The sequence below is a fragment of the Cannabis sativa genome, chromosome 4 (genome assembly GCF_029168945.1).
Source record: "Cannabis sativa cultivar Pink pepper isolate KNU-18-1 chromosome 4, ASM2916894v1, whole genome shotgun sequence".
Classification (NCBI taxonomy): Eukaryota; Viridiplantae; Streptophyta; class Magnoliopsida; order Rosales; family Cannabaceae; genus Cannabis; species Cannabis sativa.
Genome location: NC_083604.1, coordinates 6,460,681 through 6,481,988, shown reverse-complemented (window position 1 = coordinate 6,481,988; position 21,308 = coordinate 6,460,681). Strand labels below are relative to the sequence as shown.

General features: G+C 36.7%; 1 protein-coding gene and 1 non-coding gene across 2 annotated transcripts; one reads left to right on the top strand and one right to left on the bottom strand.

Moving 5' to 3' along the window:
• The first annotated feature begins 2,041 nt into the window (after positions 1-2,041).
• On the top strand, positions 2,042-2,148 carry LOC133037535 (small nucleolar RNA R71). The gene has a single exon (XR_009687622.1). It is a non-coding gene; the product is annotated as a small nucleolar RNA R71 (small nucleolar RNA).
• Positions 2,149-16,788: 14,640 nt separating this feature from the next.
• LOC115714540 (glycosyl hydrolase 5 family protein-like) lies at positions 16,789-20,129 on the bottom strand. Its single transcript, XM_030643274.2, has 4 exons — positions 19,659-20,129; positions 19,328-19,578; positions 18,204-18,724; positions 16,789-17,402 (listed from the first exon to the last, which is right to left on the bottom strand). The coding sequence occupies exons 1-4, from the start codon at positions 20,073-20,075 to the stop codon at positions 16,960-16,962; spliced, it is 1,632 nt and encodes a 543-aa protein (XP_030499134.2). The 5' UTR covers positions 20,076-20,129; the 3' UTR covers positions 16,789-16,959.
• Between the last annotated feature and the right edge of the window lie 1,179 nt (positions 20,130-21,308).

Below are 21,308 nucleotides of genomic sequence, written 5' to 3'. Positions count from 1 at the left end.
AAGTGATATGTGAGAATAGCAAATGTTTTAAATCTACATGAATCACTTCCTAGCACACATCCAATTTAATTCAAACAGTTGCAAGTCAAGCACACAGTTATGTTTCAATCCATTGCACAAGTGAATAACAACAATTTAATCCATCTTTCAATTTAGCTATCACACAAGACTAAAAAAAAAAACTAAAACAAACTAATGCGAAAAAAAATAAATTAAGTTTCCCCCCCCCCCCAAACTAAAATGCACATTGTCCCCAATGTGTGAAAATAAACCAGGGTGAGAGAAACTTACCTGAGCGCCACATCAGTATGGCGGTGGAGGTGGTGGCGGGTAGAATCCACCTCTCGCATCCATGAGGGCCTTTGTGCCAAACGAAGAAAACTGACCTCCAATGTTGCAAATTTTAAAGCTTTCCTTAGATTGAGAGTCACCTTCATATTTCCCACACAACAGTCTTTTCATACGTCGTCGAACAGTTCGAAATCGTTCTTTAGACTTCCCTTTCGTCTTGTTGGTAGTGACTTCTCGACCATCCTTTACAACTTCCAGTCGACAACAAGTAGGAATTTCAGTTGCAGCAAATACTTTGAAAGTCTCTTCTTCTTTTTGAACACGCAACTTTAACTCCCCCTTCTGTACATCAATTAATGCTCTTCCCGTTGCTAGGAATGGTCTTCCCAAGATGATAGGAATATTCTCATCTTCTTCCATGTCAAGTATTAAGAAATCAGCAGGGAAGATGAACTTACCAACCTTTACCAAGACATCTTCAATTATACCCCGAGGATGAGTCAAAGACCGATCTGCCATTTGTAAAGTAACTGTTGTGGGTTTTGCTTCCCCTAATTTTAATCTTTTGAACATTGATAGGGGCATTAAGTTGATACTGGCTCCCAGATCACATAAAGCTTTTGTTTGTATAGAACCCCCTATTGAGCATGGAATGTTGAAACTACCCGGATCTTTAAGCTTGGGCGGTAGTTTCTTTTGCAAAATGGCGCTACACTCCTCAGTTAATGCCACTGTTTCATAGTCCTCCATTTTTCTCTTCTTAGACAATATCTCCTTCATGAACTTCACATAACGGGGCATTTGTTCCAAGGCTTCAGCAAAAGGAATGTTGATGTGTAGTCTTTTGAAGACCTCTAGAAATTTTGTAAACTGCTTGTCTAGATTGGTCTTTCGGAGTCTCTGAGGATAAGGTATCTTCACATGATGATCAATACTGATTGGTGGAGACTGTTGTTGTGGTGCAGGACTATCAGTAGCCTTCTTTTCTATTGACGTTGGAGTTGGTGCTGATTGATCTATAACTTCTTCATTGAATGGTTGTACCACATCAGGCCCATCATAATTCTTTCCACTCCTCAAGGAAATTGCTTTACATTGCTCTTTTCCTTTTGCCTCACTAGTGCTAGGTGAATTTCCTTGAGCTTGGTTTGCCACTTGAGTAGCCAATTGTTCCATTTGAGTTTCTAGAGTTTTAATAGAGGCTCTAGTTTCCATCATGAATTGGAGCAATAAATCTGTCTGCAAACTAGAACTTCCACCAGAGGCTTGTTGCTGATTAAACTGTTGGTTCTGATTTCTTTGTTGATAGAACCCACTATTTTTTCGGTTGTTATTCTGGTTAAACCCATAATTGTTGTTGTTGTTGTTCTGTGAAAAATTCCCAATGGCCTTAGCTTCATCCATTGGCAAATCATCCACATCTGCTTGGCACTCCGAAAAGTGATGACTTCCTCCACATTACTCACAAACAATTTGGGCTTGCTTAGCTTGCCCTGCAATGATTTTAGTCAATGCCTCAACCTGAGCTGTTAACTTTGTGATGGCATCGACTTCTAACACACCAGCTACCTTCTTGGATTGACTCCTTTCAGTTGGCCACTGCTGGTTGTTTAGAGCCATCTCCTCCAATAGATCATATGCCTCATTAGCACTCTTTCTCATAAAAGCTCCGCCAGCTGCTGCATCTATTAGAGTTCTAGTATTACCAACCAACCCGTTGTAGAAGTTGTGAACCAGCATCCACTTCTCTATACCATGATGGGGACACCTCCTGATCAGATCTTTAAACCTCTCCCAAGCCTCATAGAGAGATTCATTATCTTGCTGACAGAAGTTGTTGATTTCACCTCTTAGCTTTGCAGACTTCGCTGGAGGAAAGAACTTTGACAAGAATTTTGTTGCCAGATCATTCCATGTAGCAATAGAATTCGGTGGCAAAGAATTCAACCAACTCTTGGCTCGTTCTCTGAGCGAGAATGGAAACAACCTCAATCTAATGGCATCGTCGCTAACTCCATTAACTTTAAAAGTTTCACAAAGTTCCATGAAGTTAGAGAGATGCAAATTAGGATCTTCAGAAGGGAGACCACCAAACTGAACTGAAGACTGCACCATTTGAAGGATGGCAAGTTTGATCTCGAAGTTGTTTGCATCCACTTCCGGTGGCCTAATACATGACTGCACTCCCGTCAGAGTAGGGAGAATGTAATCTCTCAAGCTTCGGCCATTAGCTTGATCTTCCACAGCGCCTCCATTATTACCATTATTACGCCCATTGTTCCCAACATTATTGTTCACATTGGCAGCCATGATTTCTGATGTTTCAGCAGTTGCTGAAACTCTTTCTTGCCTCTTGTTCTTTCGATTCTTCCTGCAAGTTTTCTCAATTTCAGGATCAACTGGTAATATGACTGATTGTCCTTGACGGCGCATGCACTTAGGATTCCTGAAATAAATCAAGAAAATATTGCAAGAAAAAGGTTAGAAAAATCAGCAAGAGAAAATATACCAAAGTAGAAGTTAGTATAATTTTATGTAATATTAATCTTTAACAATTCCCCGGCAACGGCGCCAAAAACTTGTTGCTATATTTTTAAACACTACGCAAGTATACGCAATCAAGTAGTAAATCTCACACAGGTGAGGTCGATCCCACAGGGAATTGGATTAAGTACCACTAAATTATACTTATGATTCTATTCGGTAAGTCAAAAGCAATTATGATTTAAAACAGTAAAATATGAAAGAAATTCAGAAAACTTAAAAACACACTTTAAGGTTGAGCAAGATGAGGCAATAGGGAGGAGAATCCTGTTGTTGTTTACCCAAATTGTTAATGATTAATTACTATCCTATTATTGGAGTGAATGACAGATTATGAAATAACCTAGCTCCTTTCAGATCTTCTAGATTCTAAATCACATGTTATCTAATTAATTCCTTAATTAAACTAACATGAAATCAGCATTAAGTAATAATCTACTCGTCACATAAGTCATGTAAATACTTTCGTTTCACATAGAACATCGATTATCTTAATTTTAGCATTCTCAATTCTCACTTTTCAGATTTTGAATTGAGATCATAGAGCATGCACAAGGTGATCAATCTTAAACATGAAGTTAAACACAAATTAAGATAATTTCACACACAAGAATTGAGGAATGGTAATTAAACATTAACTAGGCAAAACATTAAACAACAATCATCATCCTCCCTAAATGGGAAATTTAGTTCAGAAACAAATCCATAGCCATTCCTAAAGCAATATTCAACATAAATAAATTAAAGAGGAATAGAGAAAGAAACTGTTGGTGGATGAATCTGGATCTTCACTTTGATTTCCTTTGCTCTTCTTGCCTCTTTCTGCTGTGTTTTAGGGTTCCAAATCGCTCTCCTGACTTCCAATCGCAGTTTTCTATTTATAATTGAAATTTAGGGTTCGATGGACGAAAATGCCCCTGGTCCGTACGGGATCTCGCCGCGGCCAAGCTTCCTCTCGCCGCAGCGAGAATTTGCCAATTTTAGGCTCTCTCTGTATCTCGTAACTCGCCGCGGCGAGCCTCTTCATCGCCGCGGCCAGATATGCAAAAACTCAAAAATTAAGTTTTTCTTCGACTCAGCACGTCTTTTAATGAATTTCTGCACCCGAGACCTCTTTTACTCCAAAGAACCTGAAAACATAGAAAACAAGCGTAATTCCGTCCCAACACAGCTAAAGATGCACATAAATTGGATCCAAAACATAGGCTAAAAATAGCCTAACAGTACAGGCTGGAGTATGACCAGCAGCCGGAGTATGACCGGTTTGACCGATCAGGCTGACACTTGGTTGGTGGTTCCGTGCTATTGACGTATCCCGTCGGTACGACAGCCGGAGTATGACCAGCGGCGGAGTATGACCAGGTTCGACCGATCAGGCGGATATAGTAACACGTCGGTACAGGCTGGAGTATGACCAGCAGCCGGAGTATGACCGGTTCGACCGATCAGGTTGTTACGTGTCAATAGTACTGTCCCTATGAACGTTCAGAACTCAGTACCATGTTGGACATGGCAGTAGTGGCTCAGTACCATGTTGGACATGGCAGTAGCGGGACTCAGTATCGTGTTGGACACGGTAGTTAGTATTATGTATGAGTATTATTATGCTTTTCTTACTGAGTCTGTCGACTCACAGTTCTACGTTGATGTGTAGGTAAAGGCAAGGCTAGAGCTGATGGACCGTGAGCGAGCTTATGAAGGTTGTACATGTCGGGGCGGTTAGGCCTGGAGCGTACGATCCTCGGGACAGCAAGGCTGATTTTTGTAACTGGTTGTTAGACGACCTTTATTTTTATGTAACAGTTAAACTTTTGTAAATATTTTTATAATCGGGATCCCGAGTCTTTTGTAATATTGTTTTATAAGTTTAATTAAAAAGCAAAATTTTAATTAATCACGTTTTTCCATAAACCTCGTTGATTAGCAACGAGCTGCACAGTATGTTTGAAAATCACGTAATACGCCTAAGTTAGTTAGGGTGTTACACCAAACCTCCTATCCTATCAAAACCCGTCCTTGGAGAAGACTTGTTCCTTTACTTGGCCGTCTCCGAGCATGCGGTCAGTGCTGCACTGGTCCGGGAGGAAGAAAAAATTCAGCACCCCGTGTACTATGTTAGTAAGCGCATGGTAGGGGCCGAGACAAGGTACCCGGTTATTGAAAAATTAGTATTCTGCCTCCTGATGGCATCAAGGAAGTTGAGACCATACTTCCAAGCCCATCCGATCAGAATTTTGACCAATCATCCACTCCGGCAAGTTCTCCAGAAGCCTGAAGCATCCGGAAGACTCCTCAAGTGGGCGATGGAGCTGAGTCAGTTCGACTTACATTACGTGCCCCGGATTTCCATAAAAGGCCAAGCCTTGGCAGACTTCATCACCGAATGCAATGAAGCCGAGGCGACAGCCAATACACTGGAGCCACCAATCCCCACTTGGAGAGTATTTGTGGACGGAGCTTCTAATGAGAACGGTTCAGGAGCCGGAGTGGCTATGATATCACCTACTGGATTGCGGCTCTAGGCAACACTCTGATTCAACTTCGCAGCTTCGAATAATGAAGCCGAATATGAGGCCCTGATAGCAGGGCTAAAATTGGCTAAAGCTGTAGGAGCCAAGAGAATGGAAGTCTACAGTGATTCTCAGCTGGTCGTAAACCAAGTTTCCGGAGAATACCAAACTCGCGGCGAGAGGATGGCCGCGTACGTAACAATAGTCCGAGAACTACTCCACGAATTCACGGATTATAAAATAGAAAAAATCCCCCGAGAAAAGAACGCTCACGCGGACTGTCTGGCTAAGTTAGCCTCGGACAGCGAAATCGAAGAGCTGGGGGTAGTACCAGTGGAACGCTTGGCAGAGCCAAGCATCAAAATAAAAGAGACCACACAAACGGTTGGGCAAGAACCCAGCTGGATGGTCCCCATCATAAAGTACATAACCACAGGTGAGTTGCCCCAAGAGAGGGCACTGTCTCGAAAGATTCGCATCGTGCTCATCGTTATGTAATGATGGATCAAATTCTCTACCGGAGAGGACTCAGCATGCCTTATTTAAGGTGTGTATCGGACCCTGAAGCTAGACAAATCATGCTGGAAGTCCATGAAGGGTTCTGTGGAGATCATACGGGAGGACCCAGCCTCTCAAAGAAAATATTGAGGCAAGGGTACTTCTGGCCAACAATGAAAAAAGATTGTATAGACTATGTCCAAAAGTGTGACTCGTGCCAAAGATACGCGAACATACCGAGAGCCCCTCCAAATGAGATCACTTTGATGACCAGCCCCTGGCCCTTCGCGGTCTGGGGAATAGATCTCATCGGGTCTCTACCTACGGGAAAAGGAGGGGTAAAGTATGCAATAGTAGCAGTGGACTACTTCACCAAGTGGACAGAGGCTGAGCCTATGAAGACAATAACTGCTAAGAAGGCATTGGACTTTGTTATTAAAAACATAGTGTGTCGATACGGCTTGCCTCATAAAATAGTCTCAGACAATGGAAAGCAATTTGATTGCGAGGAATTTACTGACTTCTGCAACCAACACAGAGTGGTAAAAAGCTTCTCCGCGGTAGCCCGGCCTCAAACAAACGGCCAAGCGGAAGCAGTCAATAAAATCCTAAAGGTCACCTTGAAAAAGAAGCTACTGGCCTGTAAAAATAATCGGCCCGAAGAATTGCCAAGGGTATTGTGGGCCTACCGGACGACCCCCGTAACCACAACCGGTCACTCGCCGTTCTCAATGGCGTACGGTTGTGAAGCAATGGTCCCGTGGAAACATTATTCCCATCCCACAGAGGACGACTTATGATCCGGCCACTAATCGTGCACGCTCCAAGAGGCTTTGGATCAAGTCGAAGAACTCCGGGATGAGTCTCAAATACGGATGGCTGCTTATCAAAAGAAGGTGACCAAGTATTTTAACTCCAAGGTTAAAAACAGAAAATTTGCTATTGGGGATATGGTCCTAAGAAGGGTTTTTCCAGCCACCCAAGAACCCGGAGTGGGGGTACTTGGACCAAATTGGGAAGGACCATACGAAATTGAGGACGAAATCGGTTCTGGCACTTACAAACTGAAAAGAATGGACGGAACTACTGTCCCAAGAGCCTGGAATGCCGATCACCTCAGAAAATATTACCAGTAGCGAATTAAACTTAGATTTTGTTCAAAGTGTTTGTACCGTCCAAATGTATGCCTCCTCTATATTAAATAAAACTGAGTGCCTTAAAAACAAAGTTTCTATGCCACTCAGGGGGGTACTAGGGTATACCGCACGGACAAACAGAAACAAACTAAGTAAAATATCCTGACCCAAAGGGCAGGTCAAAAAATATGCGCAAAAATAAAAAGCATAAGCATAAAAACCCTGAGCCAAAGGACAGGTTAAAATATCTAAGTGTGACAAATAAAGATCACATATATATATAAAAAAAAATATCCTAGCCCAAAGGGCAGGTCATATACATATAAATGGCCCGGGGACAGGCCTTAAAATATAATTGTCTCCCCTTCAAATGAAAGTTGCCGCCTATATGTAAATTGTTCTAAGGCAGCAGCAAATATGTACAAACAAAAAAAAAGAGTTATAAGAGAAACGGGTAGAATCTGGGTCAATAATACGGCAGCTCAGTCACCCCGTGGAGGAAGACGAGGTCCAATCCGTGCCTCAAGCGCAGCATCAAGCTTCTTCTTCTTTTCCCGAAATCTGGCAATCATCTCCTCAGGTTTGGGATAAAAAGTAAGCTTGATACTGTGATCATTGGTGGCCCAAGCCATGTAGACACCATCATCAAAGCGCTTCGGGCACCGGGCGCAGGAAACAGGAGAAAGGAGCTCGGTCCTCTTGGCCTTCCTGGTGGACTGTTCTTTGAAATCCCTAAGCTCCTTCAGCTCCGCAGCTAGAGCGGCCTTGGATTCAATGTCCGACTGGTGAGTCTCCTCTAGAGATCTCACCTTGGCGGCCATTTCATCCAAAGCCTCCCTGGCCTCCCGGAGATCTCGCCTGGCCTTCTCGGCAGCCTCGGTTTGAGCCCTGAGTTCCTCCTGATGATGGGCCTCCATCCTGTCTCTCCGCTGAGCCTCGTCCCGGATCATGGCCTCCGCCTGAGCCTCCCTCCGTCTGGCCTCCTCTTCCTTGGCCTTGGCCGCTGCCTCCTGGCGCTCGGCAGCCTCCTGGTAGATCTGCCTCTCCGCTGTGAGGTCTTGGAGGACCTTCCTGACGTCATTCATGTCCCCAAAATCGGACAGAGCGAAGCCATGGTTTATGATGTTCCTGGAGAGGCGGCCAGCCTCAGCAGCAAGCTGAACCATAACGAAGTATAAGGAAAAATTTCTCAAAGGAAGAAAACAAAATACAAACAACAAAAAGGAAACGCAAAAAATTGCAAAGTACTTACCACCGTGAGAGAATGGCTGAGGTCCTGGACCTGGAAGATGGAGTTCAAGGAATCGCAAGTGGCAAACCGCTTGGGCGCGCAACGTGTAAGCTGAGAAGCGAACTCGCCGGTCATCTCCGCGGCAAAGGGAGCCAAGGTAGGCCCTAGGAGGGGACGAAACCAGTCCGTTAAGGGGTCCAGATTAAGGTTCCACGGATCATGGTATTCCGGGTGGTTGATGCTCGCCTCAACCTCAGCTCGCAGAATCCTCCTAAGGGCCTCCACTTCGGCATACCCCCGGGAGTACTCATCCATAGCGTAGTTGTGTTTGGCTATGCGAAGCTCCTGCCTCACCTCCTCCCCCGGAATCGGGGTAAGCTCGATGTGGGGAGGAGCAAGATTTTCCTCCATCGGGGAGACCCCGCCGTCTAGGACATGGGCAGGAGTGTTGGCCCTCCGAGGCCTCTTCGGCTCGTCCTGGGCAATCATCTTGCCCTTACGCTTGCGAATCAGAGCCACTTCAGGCTCCTCCTCGTCCTCCTCTGCTACCTCCGGAGGGGCTGGAGGCTCTCCTGTACCCTCAACGGCTTCCTCCGAGAAGTCCCACCCTTTCCCTTGGCCTTCTCCCGGAAGCACCTCCTCGTCATCCACTAAGTCAATGGTTTCGGGGGGAGCGCCGGAAGGAACCTACAAGGAAGGGGCCGGGGGAGAGGGGGTGAAAGCCGGAGGAGCCACGGGAGTATGAACCCCGGCAAGCTGTTCCAGGATGGCATCCATGGAGATACCTGTTCCAAAAAATAAGCAAGTGTTAGAAGTTCGTGAGGAACCGCTTATAAAAGATACAGCAAATAAGCTACTCCTACCCGAACTTCCTAATTCGGCCCTAGCAAAGTCCTGAACTTTAATGCCGGGCAAGATCATCTCCAAGATAACCGTCCGAGGGCCGAAACCCCGGACGCTATGTAAGCCGATGGACCTAAGGAATAGGTTCCGGAGGGCGGAGCCCATCCGGACCGACCTAGGTAATCTCCTAAGTTCGAAAAATAAAATTCCTTCAAACGATCCCCCACCGGGTCACGGCATCTTAAATCTACGGAGACGCTCGTCGAACCCTACGGGCCTATGACTGGTATATTCATCAACGGAAGGAACATAGCGTATTATCAAGGGAGACTTACCGCCGGCACCGGAAGTGCTAGCACCGGGAGCACCCGAGTTTGGTTCGGGGGCTGAAGGCTGAGGCCGGGAAGTCTGTTTCTCGGAAGAATCTTCAAGATGAAGGGGCCCCCCGGCGGGACGATCCTCAATCTCTTCTTGAAGTATCTTGTCAAAAAATTTTGCTTCGGACTTCCCGCCAATGGCTTGGCTCCTCCGCACCACCGGACTCCCCACGCGGAGCCCTCTCCCAGAGGCAGCCTGGGCCTTGGAGTACGCCTTCTCCTGGGCCTTCCGGTAGAGATAATCTTGGTACTTCTTCTCTGCCGTAGTAATGAGCTCATCCCGGAAGGCCTTCTCCGCAACCGGCGCCCTCACGTTGGGGCAGATGACCCGTGAGAGGTTGGAGTCATCCACGGATTGGTGAGAAAGGATAAGTTTGGCCTTCCTAAAATTCTCCGTGGTGACTAGGCCCCCGACATCAAGATCGGCGTGGTCGTAGGAGGCAAAGGCTTGGGCCCTTCGAAGGAAAGCCTGAGTGGGAAGCGTCCGTTGGTAAGGTGGGATCCGCACCCACTCCGTGAGAAGCTCCGGGTGGTCCACGGCCCTGAACCCGGAAGAAAAGAAAAAGCGGTGGCGGTACTCCTTAACATGAGTCTGCCTATTATACGGAACCACCCCTTCGTTGGCAGGGTGCATCCGGAACCCATAAAAACCATCCTTAAGTTTGTCCCCTTTCTTGGGGACGGATACAAGTTCATAAAAATATAAAATTTCCGCCGGGCTGGGAGACCCCCAGCCACGGGCGGTGTAAAAAATAAATAAGCCTGAGAGCAGGCGGTAAGCTTGAGGAATAAGTTGGTATGGCGCAAGGCCGACAAATACAAGAAAATTCACAAAGTAATCTTGGAGCGGGAGCATGGCACCGGTCATCAAATGGGTCTGACTCCAAGCCCCGAAGCCGTCATAGTTGTGATTAGGCGTCTCCGAGTCACGAGGAGGCCGGTGGAAGGTCCCTGAGGTAGAGGGTTTGATCCCAGCCACATTAATAATGTTCTCCAGCTGGTGAGGACAAGTCAGGGTCGATCGAAGCTCGGCCGCTTCCCAACCAGTTGCACGGGGCTTGTATCCCTCCTGGGCAACGGGTCCCAGAGAAACCTCCTCCAGCGTGGCCATACTTTTCCCTTTCTTCTTCGAAGATTTTGAGCCAGAAGCAGACATTTTGTGTTCTGAGAAAAAACAAAAAGGGAAAAAGAAAAGTCCAGCAGTCAGGTCCCATACCAAACCCTAAATCAAGAAAAAGGGAGTGGGGGTCCCCTAACCGCTGGAAAGAGGCCCCCTCCGGACACGTGTCACATGGGAAACTCTGGAGAGAATCCCTGAACAAGTGTCGGGTGCAGTGAAATCGCAGAAAGTGGTTTTGCAAAAAAGAAAAAAAAAGAGAAAAGCCATCCTATGCCCTAAGCGACTGTTAGACGAAGAACACATGGCCCTCTTCAAACAGAACTGTATAACTACAATAGGGGCACGATAATGGCGATCCTACAACTAACGCAGTAAACATACAGCAGAACTCGAAGAACTTAAACACTCACAGAAGCCTCTAAGTACGAACCCAGAAAACGAGCGAAGTAAATATAAGCATGTTATTATCTAAGGATGCAAGAAACTTACAGTCGATCGTTGAACTGGAGGTACTGAATGTGGTTGAGTGAGAGTTGAGAAGAACTGGCAAAGTCAAACACCGGAAAACTGAATGAAGTGTCTGGGTATTAAGACAGTTCGTGCTACTTTGAGGAATTTTTCTCTCTAGGAAATTTGAGCAGAAATGGCAAGGAATGGAAAGTAACCGAAATGAAGGAAAGGTGGTGGCTTTTATAGGCAAAAACGCATGAGGAACAGGCGTCATCACCTACCAATCGCACGGTGGGGGAGACGCACGATTCGAATTCCCAAAGATCAACGGATCAGATCAATCTACCATTAAGGCGGTGGAAACGTTTGAGTATCCGTCTGACACCATTAATGCGCCGCATCAATCATGGGGCGTGAAACGAATCGACCTCTGCAAAAGCGAATCGCTGCATTTAATGCCATTATCAGACGCACCTCCACGCGCCCCCAGGTTCGTATCAGAAGACCGAGGAGGCGGCTGGAGACATTCCTGCAAAAAGCAAATCGCTGCATTAAATGACATCATTTAATTTGCCCCCACGCGCTCGAGGCCCGAGCTAGGGAAACGAGGAGTCAACCGGAGACACTTGAACAAGCCTTGGTTTATTTTTACTAAGTAAACAAGGCTTGGGGGGTAAATATTGCTCCAGAATTCGCCCAAAATACGTGGACCAGTCGAGAGGGGACACGTGGATCAGATAACTTGGAAAGATTTGCTAAGTCTTTGTGCGCCACCAGGAAGCGCTGTTAGCATGGGTCCCGGAGGAGGCACCCGGAGTACAAGGTACTCCAGGAAGCTAGTATAGCGTGAAGGCTCTCCGGGATATGTCAGGTCTCTCCCGAGCAATCAAGTCGCATTTAATGCTGCATGGGAGGAAGCGTGTTGGGACTGTAACACGCAATAAAGTCTGACGGCACAACCCCCGAACAGCAGCGCTACAGTAATGATCATTTAAGTCTAGCGACGGCTACTCTGCGAAGAGTCACGTCAATCACAAGGCAAAAAGGACATTCTTCATAAAAGCCCTACAGCACCTAGGGATTTGACCATGCATCACCCATGGTATATTCATCGGAAATGCCCAACTTTATGGATACTTACAGATACATGTGTAAGAACAATTCTAGGGATTACCCCACCAAAACACTATAAATACCCCCTCAAAGCTCATTTAATGGGGTCGAGAATCTTGGGTTGCAAAAGAGCAAGAAGAGAAAATACTCACCAAGAACATTCTCTGTATTTATGAGAAAGACATTCTCTCAAGTGTAGAATCTCCATTAAACACATCCATTAATAACAGAGGCTCGTGGACTAAGGCTCATTAACGCCCCAACCACGTAAAAAATCTTCATCTCACTTTCTTACAGCTCTTTATTATAATCATATTTTAATAGTTGCCGAAAACCTCGGTCAACAGTTTCCAACCTAGAAACAAAATAATAAAAAAGTAACTTGAAAAAAAAATCTAATAACATAATGAAACTATTTTTTTTATTCTTTAGTTTCTTTCAATGTTGATGAAACTGATTTTTAAAGTTTATATTATCTTTAGATTATAATTTTTTATATTGTTTTTTCTTCAGGATGATGTTGATGAAACTGATTTTTTTTTTTTTTTTGCTACTTTTAATGAAATAATTAGTTTTTAACAAAAAAACAAAGAAAAAAAATAGTAGTTTAAATAAAAAAAAAAAACAAGTTTAATTTCTGTAAAAAAAAAATAATATCTATAGTTGAGATCATTTTTTATTTATTTTAGTATTTTATTTTTTTAAAAAAAGAAAAAATAAATAAAAAGAAACACAAATTTAAAGTTTTTTATGGCATTCCTCAAGACTTTTTCCCATATTTGTAAGTTTTTTTAAAAAAATGCCATATTTAGTGTAATTAAGTTTTTATGCCATATATATCAAAACTTATCTTTATTTTCTCATATTTTTGTAAATAGCCCTATATAATATTATATTTAATTTAAATTTATATATTTATATAAACATACGTGAATATCAAATAATATTGGAAAATTCTATAATGCACCTGATATATCTCTATATGTTTTAGTATCCGAAAAAATAAATTGACTCGTCATGTAAATTATAGTTATTTAAGACATCCTGCAAAATTTTAAGAAATTCAAAAAAGTTTAATACACCAAAAATTGCGTTCAAGCAGTATGTTGCACGCGTGACTATTTTATTTTATACGCGTATAAAATAGATTGTTTGAACATTATTTTTAATATTGTAAATTATTTCGAATATCTCAAACTTTTATAGAATACCTTAAATAGATATAACGTATATAAATATGAAGAAAAAAAATTAGACTACAAAATTTTTCTAGATGCCGAAACAAGTAGAGGGTACATCTGTACATCCCTTTTAAGGGAGTGTATCGTAGAATCACCCTCAATATTTATAAGAAATTTACTAAGTAATAATTTTTTTTCGAACTTTACAAGAAAATTGTTACATTTATACTTTTACTATTTAATTTTCTTTTTTTTTTTTACTATTTTTTACTTATTAGAACTTCAAAAAGTTTTTTGTTTTGCTTTTTGTTTTTAATATTTTTTTTATTTTTGGGTGACTTTTTTTTTCAATGAATTTTTTTCCCCTTTTTTTCTTCTCTCTCCATTTCTCTTTTTATTTTGTAGTTATATCAATGTTTTGTTATTTTGTTATTAAATTTTTGATGTTTGTTAAGTTATTAAGTTATTATATAGGGTTGTCTTTTTTCACTAAAAATTAAATTCTATTTTTTGTAATTTTGAAATTTTAAACAGTATTTTTATAAAGTTGGTGTAATATTTTTGTAAACTTTCCTCACAATAATTTTACATGTTTCCCAATATTCAGTATATAAAAAAAAAATAAACTATACATCATATATAGGTTAATCTTATAATCATCTTCTTCAATAGAGATCGTTCGTTCAAGAGAAAGAGTCCAAGGTTTTCATATTTGATTTAACACTCATATATGTTAATCTTATCTCCTTATTTTTGACAATCTTTTTATCTTGCAACTTTTATTCCAGTTTTATTATTTGGGTTTCTTTCTTTTGAGAAGAATCATCTGGATTTCTACAGAGTCAAAATATATAAAGGGTATTTTAATTTTTACATAGTCTATATATATATATATTTATCCTGTATAATTATATATATATATTTTTCACTGTATGATATATTGGCTTAATTAACATGTTGTTTATTAAATTGGATTATTAATATAAATTTTTTTTATACGATTCTCAAATCATGATAATTTGTTTTTTTTCCTTTGTTTGACTTGAGAATCAGTCTAGCTACATATATATATGCCTGGTATGCACATGTATAAAATTAATATAGTGTACTAATCATGTGTTTGCACGTTGCTTTTCCAAATATATATATATCTATTCTATATAAAGTGTGCCTATATAACTGAATTCTTAGTTTATGAGAAAATCATGGGTGACTTTTTATTTATATTTAATAAAATAATAAAATATTATTTATATATAATAAAATAATAAAACAAAAATAAAACAAATCTCATTAATATTTGAACTGATATTTGATGCTAATCATTTATCTATTTTTATTTTTTAAAAAAATACTTGAGCTTACCAAAATCTATAAGAACAAAACCAATGAATAAAATTTTAACAAAAAAAATGAACGAAGAAAAAAAGTGTCATAAACATTATTGAATAATAGCAATTGCCAACACAAGAATTTCAACATAAAAAATTATACTTGATCCCTAGACAAGATTATCATTTTCCAATCCTAATAATATAAATAATGAACAACACCTCATTAGTTATTCTAGGAGAATGATGCATGGTAATGTCAAAAAAATCATTAGATGATAATAATATTTCTCTAACAATGATACCCTAAGTAAGAACTAAGAAGTATTGTTGCGTTTTATTTTTAAGAGCATGAATAATATTAAGACAATTGGATTCCACAATCAAGCTCTTATTCTCCTATTAAAAAAACACATTAATATACATGTAAATGATTCTTAGTTTTACAATAATAAATTATTAATAAACTCACAATTTCATAATATTATAAAGTAGTAATTTCAATTAATTTTTAAAAATAATTTATAATTTTTTCAAAGTATAGGTTATAATTATTATTTCCAATATTATAAAAAATAAATATAATTTTTTTAAAAAAAAATAATAATTAGAAACTTGACATAAAAGGTTATTAGATTGTTACCTTATTAATTTTTTTGAGTGCCCATCAATGGGTATTACCCATTTAGAAGTGTTCCATATATATATAAAGTATTTTAACTAAAGGAAGAGGTTTCAATGGTTACATTTTTATTGTAACCATCATGGTTACATTTTTTTAAGCCATTGGATTACTATTAAATGGTTGTGATTAATTTGGAAATTAAATAAAAATAAATAATAAATAACTTGTAACCTGAAAGTGACCTAATCATTTATTTCCTTATAAAACTTTAATTAAGATTAATTATATTTTAAAATTAAATTAATTATAATTATTAATTAATTTTTTACAATTTATTACTATATAAGGATCTTTTAGTAATTTATTTTTTTATACTTAAATTATTTAAAATTTTATAGCAAAACTTTTTATAATTTAAAATTATACACATATAATTTCATAATTTAAATTTTATTATACTTGTAATCTTAATTTTAAATTATTACACTTAATTATTTAATTTTTTTATTTAAATATTTAAAAAGTAAAAAATGAAATAAGTTGAAGGATTTTTTAGAAAAAAATAGTTGCACTTGTTATTGATTGATTAGCTTGAGGCCTCATATTTAGTTCATATAATTGTAACAAAATAATTAAATATCATTTAAAAATAATTAATTATTTGAAAATTTATTATAAGAAGAGAATTTTAATTTGTGTCAAAAGAAGTTTAATTTTTGTAAAAAAAATAAATTTTATTGTAAATATTATAATTAAATGGCTTAATTATTAAAATAATTCAAGTAAGGATTTAAATATAAATATTAATTGCTAAAAGAGGTCTTGTTAAATATTTAATTAATTATTTTAAGAAAATAGTTAATTATAATTAAATAATTCTAAAAAAGGAATGTCTACTATTTAATTAATTATTTTAAGAAAATAGTTAATTATAATTAATTAAATCTAAAAAAGGAAAGTCTACCTATTAGTAACCTGCTATTGCAGGTTAAAAAAAAATGTAACCATATAGTTACAATAAAAATGTAACCATTGAATAGTCACCCTTTAACTAAAACATTTCACATTATAATTTGTGAAAAATAGATTTTTTATCTACAACTTTTAGATAGATGTTATCTTCAATTATCAATAATTTAGAGATTGATTTTTAATTTTCTTTTTTATTTCACACACATTTAAGTTGTGTTATCTTTAGTATTTGAACATGAATTTTTAGTTTATTTTTGGATTATCTTAAGAACATATTACACTTAAATTATCAAGTTTTCTTAAACACTATAATATATTACATCCAGTATTTACTTTTAATTGTCAAAATTATAAATTACATTATTTAGATATACATAATAATAATCTCACTTAACAAGTAATAATATTTTTTCTTTAATTGTTAATTATATCTTTTAAATAAAGTAAAAAATACCTAACATAAAATTAGTATACGTGCTTCGCACGTAACTTTTTACTAGTATATATATATATATATATATATACATTCAAGGAAATTATTGGCTAATTGAACAAGTGAAACTAACTTTAGTTAATGAATTATTTGTACTCATACTATATAATAGTCTATAGACTAAGCTAATAAACAAACTATAATACTGGTTTTGAACATATATAAATTCGAAACCTTATTCTCTAATATTAACGTCATGTGGAGCTAGAAATCCCTTTCCAAACCTAGATCAATTACTAGAAAATTAAGAAAATCCTAACTGGGGTTTTCTTGTGCTGTGAACAAACTTGAACCATTGCCTTGAAGGGTCGCACGAACTATCTTCACTCACGCAATAACAAGGGTTCAATACAATCTCATTCTCAGAGTTAACGTCTAGGCAAACGATGTCGTTTTTGGCAGTTTTAGTGGATAGTTGCAAGTTGGATTCTGACATGGGCTTCCATTTGGAATCAAAGTCAGTGCAATCTTTGCTAAGTTGGGCTGGTTGGCCTGTTTCTGCTGCTCTTAAGCAAAAGTGTGTTCCTCTAATCATCAATGTCTTCTTGTTACGTGAAAAATGCCATGCATCTGAGCTTGAGCAAGGGCCTAATGCCAATGGACCAGATTGAGATTTCCTTACAATACATTGACCAGTTGCAGGGTGGAAAATTACTTTGTGTGGAAGACCTGTTGATATTCCTGGCCCTGCAAATTTCATATATGTGTTGTATTTTGTTAACATAGCCATTCAAATTTCAATATATAAATGCATACCAATTTTTATTAGAAAAGAGAAAAGGTTTTAGCATAAGTATACTCAGCCTTAGTTTTTCATTGTTGTTAGTTTAGTCTCTTGAGAGAATAAAAAAAGGGGGGAATTTTTCATTTTTATGGTTTTTTTTAGCAAAGTTTACGAAAATAAAGTTTTTTAATTTTTTTCTTAAAAGTAAATTATGGGAAAAATTCAAATAAAAATATAGGAAAAACAGTTTAGATTAGAGTAACAAATTACATCTTTAGTGTAACCAAAATTATCTTATACTACTTTTTTATATTATTTATTTTTTCCAATAAAATAATTTTTTTGAAAATAAAATTGAAAAAAAAATCACATGCTTACACAAATTGTATAAAAACTCATCAAATATATAATTTTCACATAAAAAAAAATTGGAAATTTAATAAAATTCATGAGTTTTAAAAAAGTGACAATCGAGACTTTTTAGTTATTTTAAATTTGATCAGTTAACATTTTTCTAAATATTATAAGTTACTTAATATACTTCTGTACTTCATATTGAACTATCCAAAACATTCCTTCAAAAACTAAAAAAAAATGTTTTAAAAAAGTAAAGATCTAGCTAATTGCTAATTAAGTTTGAATGCAAAAAAAAAAAAAAGAGCAAGCATGTATATACTAGATAGAGATTTCACAACATTATCACATGAGATGGTACTGTATATAAATAGCCAAATAGGGTTATTAGAATGAAATTTGTAACATACCTTGAAAAGGGTATCGAATTGAAGTCATCTTGTTTAGCATAGTTTGATTTCGAACTCCATCAAAATCATAGTTCAAAACTGAGTAAACCTCATCCAACCCAACAATACCTGATTTGTAGTAGTAACTACCAGCCAAAGTCCACAAAGCCCAATCCAAGTCAAGTTCAGCTGCTACAGCTAAAATGCAATTTAAGCACCTGTTGTCATTCTCTTTGAGTCCCCTTTGGTCCACTCCAAACTCACTCAAAAACAGAGGAAATCCTCTCTCAACCAAAAAACCTGATTGTCTCTTCATGTTAGCAGCCAACACACCACACACTTTGTTTGCATTCTGATTTGCCCATGCATCTTTGTCCGAAAAGGAATACCAGTGTGCTTCGAATACTAGTTTCCCAGAAAATGTTAGTGCAAATGGTCGGTCGTGTAAGAATGAGAGGTGAGTATCGAAATTTAAACCAGAGATAATAACAAGAACTCTTGGGTTTGCTTTATGAACTGCTTCGGCTCCTCTTTGCATGTACCTATAATAATTAATAATTTCATGATTAGTAGTTAGTACTATTAATTTTTTATTTAATTTGTTGGTTTTATTTTTATTTTTAAATTATGTTTACATAAATGTATCAACAAATCAAATACTTTCTCTCTTTTTTTAATATATTAATTATTTGTTTCAAAATTGGAGATTTTTTTTAAAAAATAAAATAAAATAAAATTTGATTTCGACAAGGAAAGAGAAAAAATAGATAAATAATTTTAAATTAATTGTTATACTAAAATTTTGAATTATAAACTGTTATTAGTATAAAATAATAAAATAATAAATAACTAAATATTGGATTATATGATCCAGTGTTTAGAAATAATATTTAAAGGACCCTAAAATAAAAATATATCGTTAATATAAAAGATAAGATTAAATTTGTAGAATTATACAAATTATAAAGTAAGATTTTCATAAGAAAATCACTTTTTCTTTCCACATCACTTTTTTTTTCACTTCCAAACAACAAATAATATTTGTATTTTTCTCATGATTTTTCAGTAAAAAAGTTTAATAATATTTTTCATAATTAAACTATAATAATTAAAATAGCTAGGTTGAATTAATGAATTATACTTACTTGTACCAATCGTCTTCATTCTGCTTGAGGCCACGGAGCTCGTTCCTTAAGCTCATGCCGATGACATTGTGATCATGCTTGAAGAGCTTGGCCATTCGAGTAAGCCCTTTGATCCACATCTCTGCGTCGAAGTACTTTTCCCCAAAGAACCCATTCCCGTCTGTTTGATTGTTGCAACACCAACTCGGTTTGCTTACATGATTGTCCAGTATCACCATCACTTTCCCTTTTCTAAGCGCACCAACCACTACCTATAACATATATAAACATGATCACTTCAATATACATAACAATCTATAATGAATTAATCATAAGTTTAATTAGTACGTACCTGGTAGGCTTTGATGAGAGGAAGATCGATCATTGAAGGATTATTGGCCTCAATACCAGCAATATCATCATAAAGACCATATCTTTGAAAGGACTGACGAACAGTGAGAGAAGCAAGTGAGTTATTGGTGGCCAAGTAGACTGGCCAAGTGAGACGAACACAGTTAAAACCCAATGACGAGATTTGGCCTACAATGGAATCTAAAGGCTGCTTGTTGAGTCCTTCGGCCAGTACAGGCTCTAGATGAGAAACCCAATTCACACAGGTCAGTTTCACTCTCTTTCCGCTCATCTCGTCCACAATCCATCTAGAATTTGTGGTCAGTGTCCGACCAGTCACCGGCACGGGTTGGGATACGAGGAAGAAGAATGCGATGAGTGTTAAAACTGAGAGAAGAGAATATGTTGCTATCTTCATGTTTTTCTTTGTTTTTCCTTTGCGTTAATTATTAACTATTGAGAAAGAGAGCTGAGTATGGATTGAAAGTCATGTACACATTGTTATATATAGTGAAAAAAAGATAGGGAGAAATATTTAAATCATGAGTATTATTCGGCTTTTTTATCTAACAGCTCTTTTTAAACGTATTTGAAAATATAATAGCTATTTACATGTTTAGTTTAATTATAATTACTATCCCATTATATCTTTTTTTATTTAAAGCAATTACCATTTCATTATAAATTAAAAATAATTATTAATTTAATTTTTTATATATCTTTTCTAAATAATATATTTAGTGTAAATTGGAAACCAAAAAAAGATAAAGTTTTTTTTTTCTTAAACGAAACGTAATTTAAAACTATTATATATTTTAATTTGTTGTACGGTGTAATTTTGATATTTTGTTTTGATAATTAATTTTAATAAATTAAATAAAAAGATAACATAATAGATTTACTATTAATTTTTTAAAATCAATTTAGTATTAAATTTAAAATCTTTCTTTATCTTTATCATTATTTAAAATTTTTATTTATCTTTATCAATTTAATATTTATCTAACAGATTTTTTTTGCTTTAACATTTTTTGTTATTTGAACTTTTTTAAATAACACTGTTAACTTGCTCAAATTATCCTTCCTTATAAGATGAGTTTAGAGCCGTCTCAAGGTGTTGAGTGGTTTAGGGCGAAATTTGAAATAGGGCTTTCTTTTATAAAAAATTAAAATAATTTTTTTTTTAATTTTTGCTCTAAGATATTATTATTTATTGAAATTTTAACACAATATAATTCACTATTTTGTCTCCATATAATAAATAATTTTTCTAACACATAACTTAACTTAAGGTAATATTTAATTATAGTTAATTACATTTTTATTAAGTTTTATATTTTAAGATTTATATAAAAAAATAATAGTATTTCAAAAAAAATTTTAATTTTTTTTTTTTGATAAGGAAATTTTAATTTTTTTTTTAATATATGTTATAAGTCTTTATAAATTTAAGAAGATAAATAATAATTAATAAATATACTTTTTATTTAATTTATAATATTCTTGTTAGTTATTTTTTAAAGGCTAATTAAGAATTTTGCCCCTTGAACTTTGACATGTACCAAATTATGCCCCTGAACTTTTAAAGTCGTTAAAAATACCCTCTGAACTATTGAGATTGTTGAATTTAAGGACTTTTGTCTAATTTCAT

Excerpts from the sequence above, each read along its gene's own strand:
- LOC115714540 (XM_030643274.2), bottom strand. The coding sequence starts at position 20,075 with ATGAAGATAGCAACATATTCTCTTCTCTCAGTTTTAACACTCATCGCA. Across the intron at positions 19,579-19,658 it reads CTCTCATCAAAGCCTACCAG|GTAGTGGTTGGTGCGCTTAG; the intron begins GTACGTACTAAT and ends TATATGTTATAG. Across the intron at positions 18,725-19,327 it reads AATGAAGACGATTGGTACAA|GTACATGCAAAGAGGAGCCG; the intron begins GTAAGTATAATT and ends TAATTATTATAG.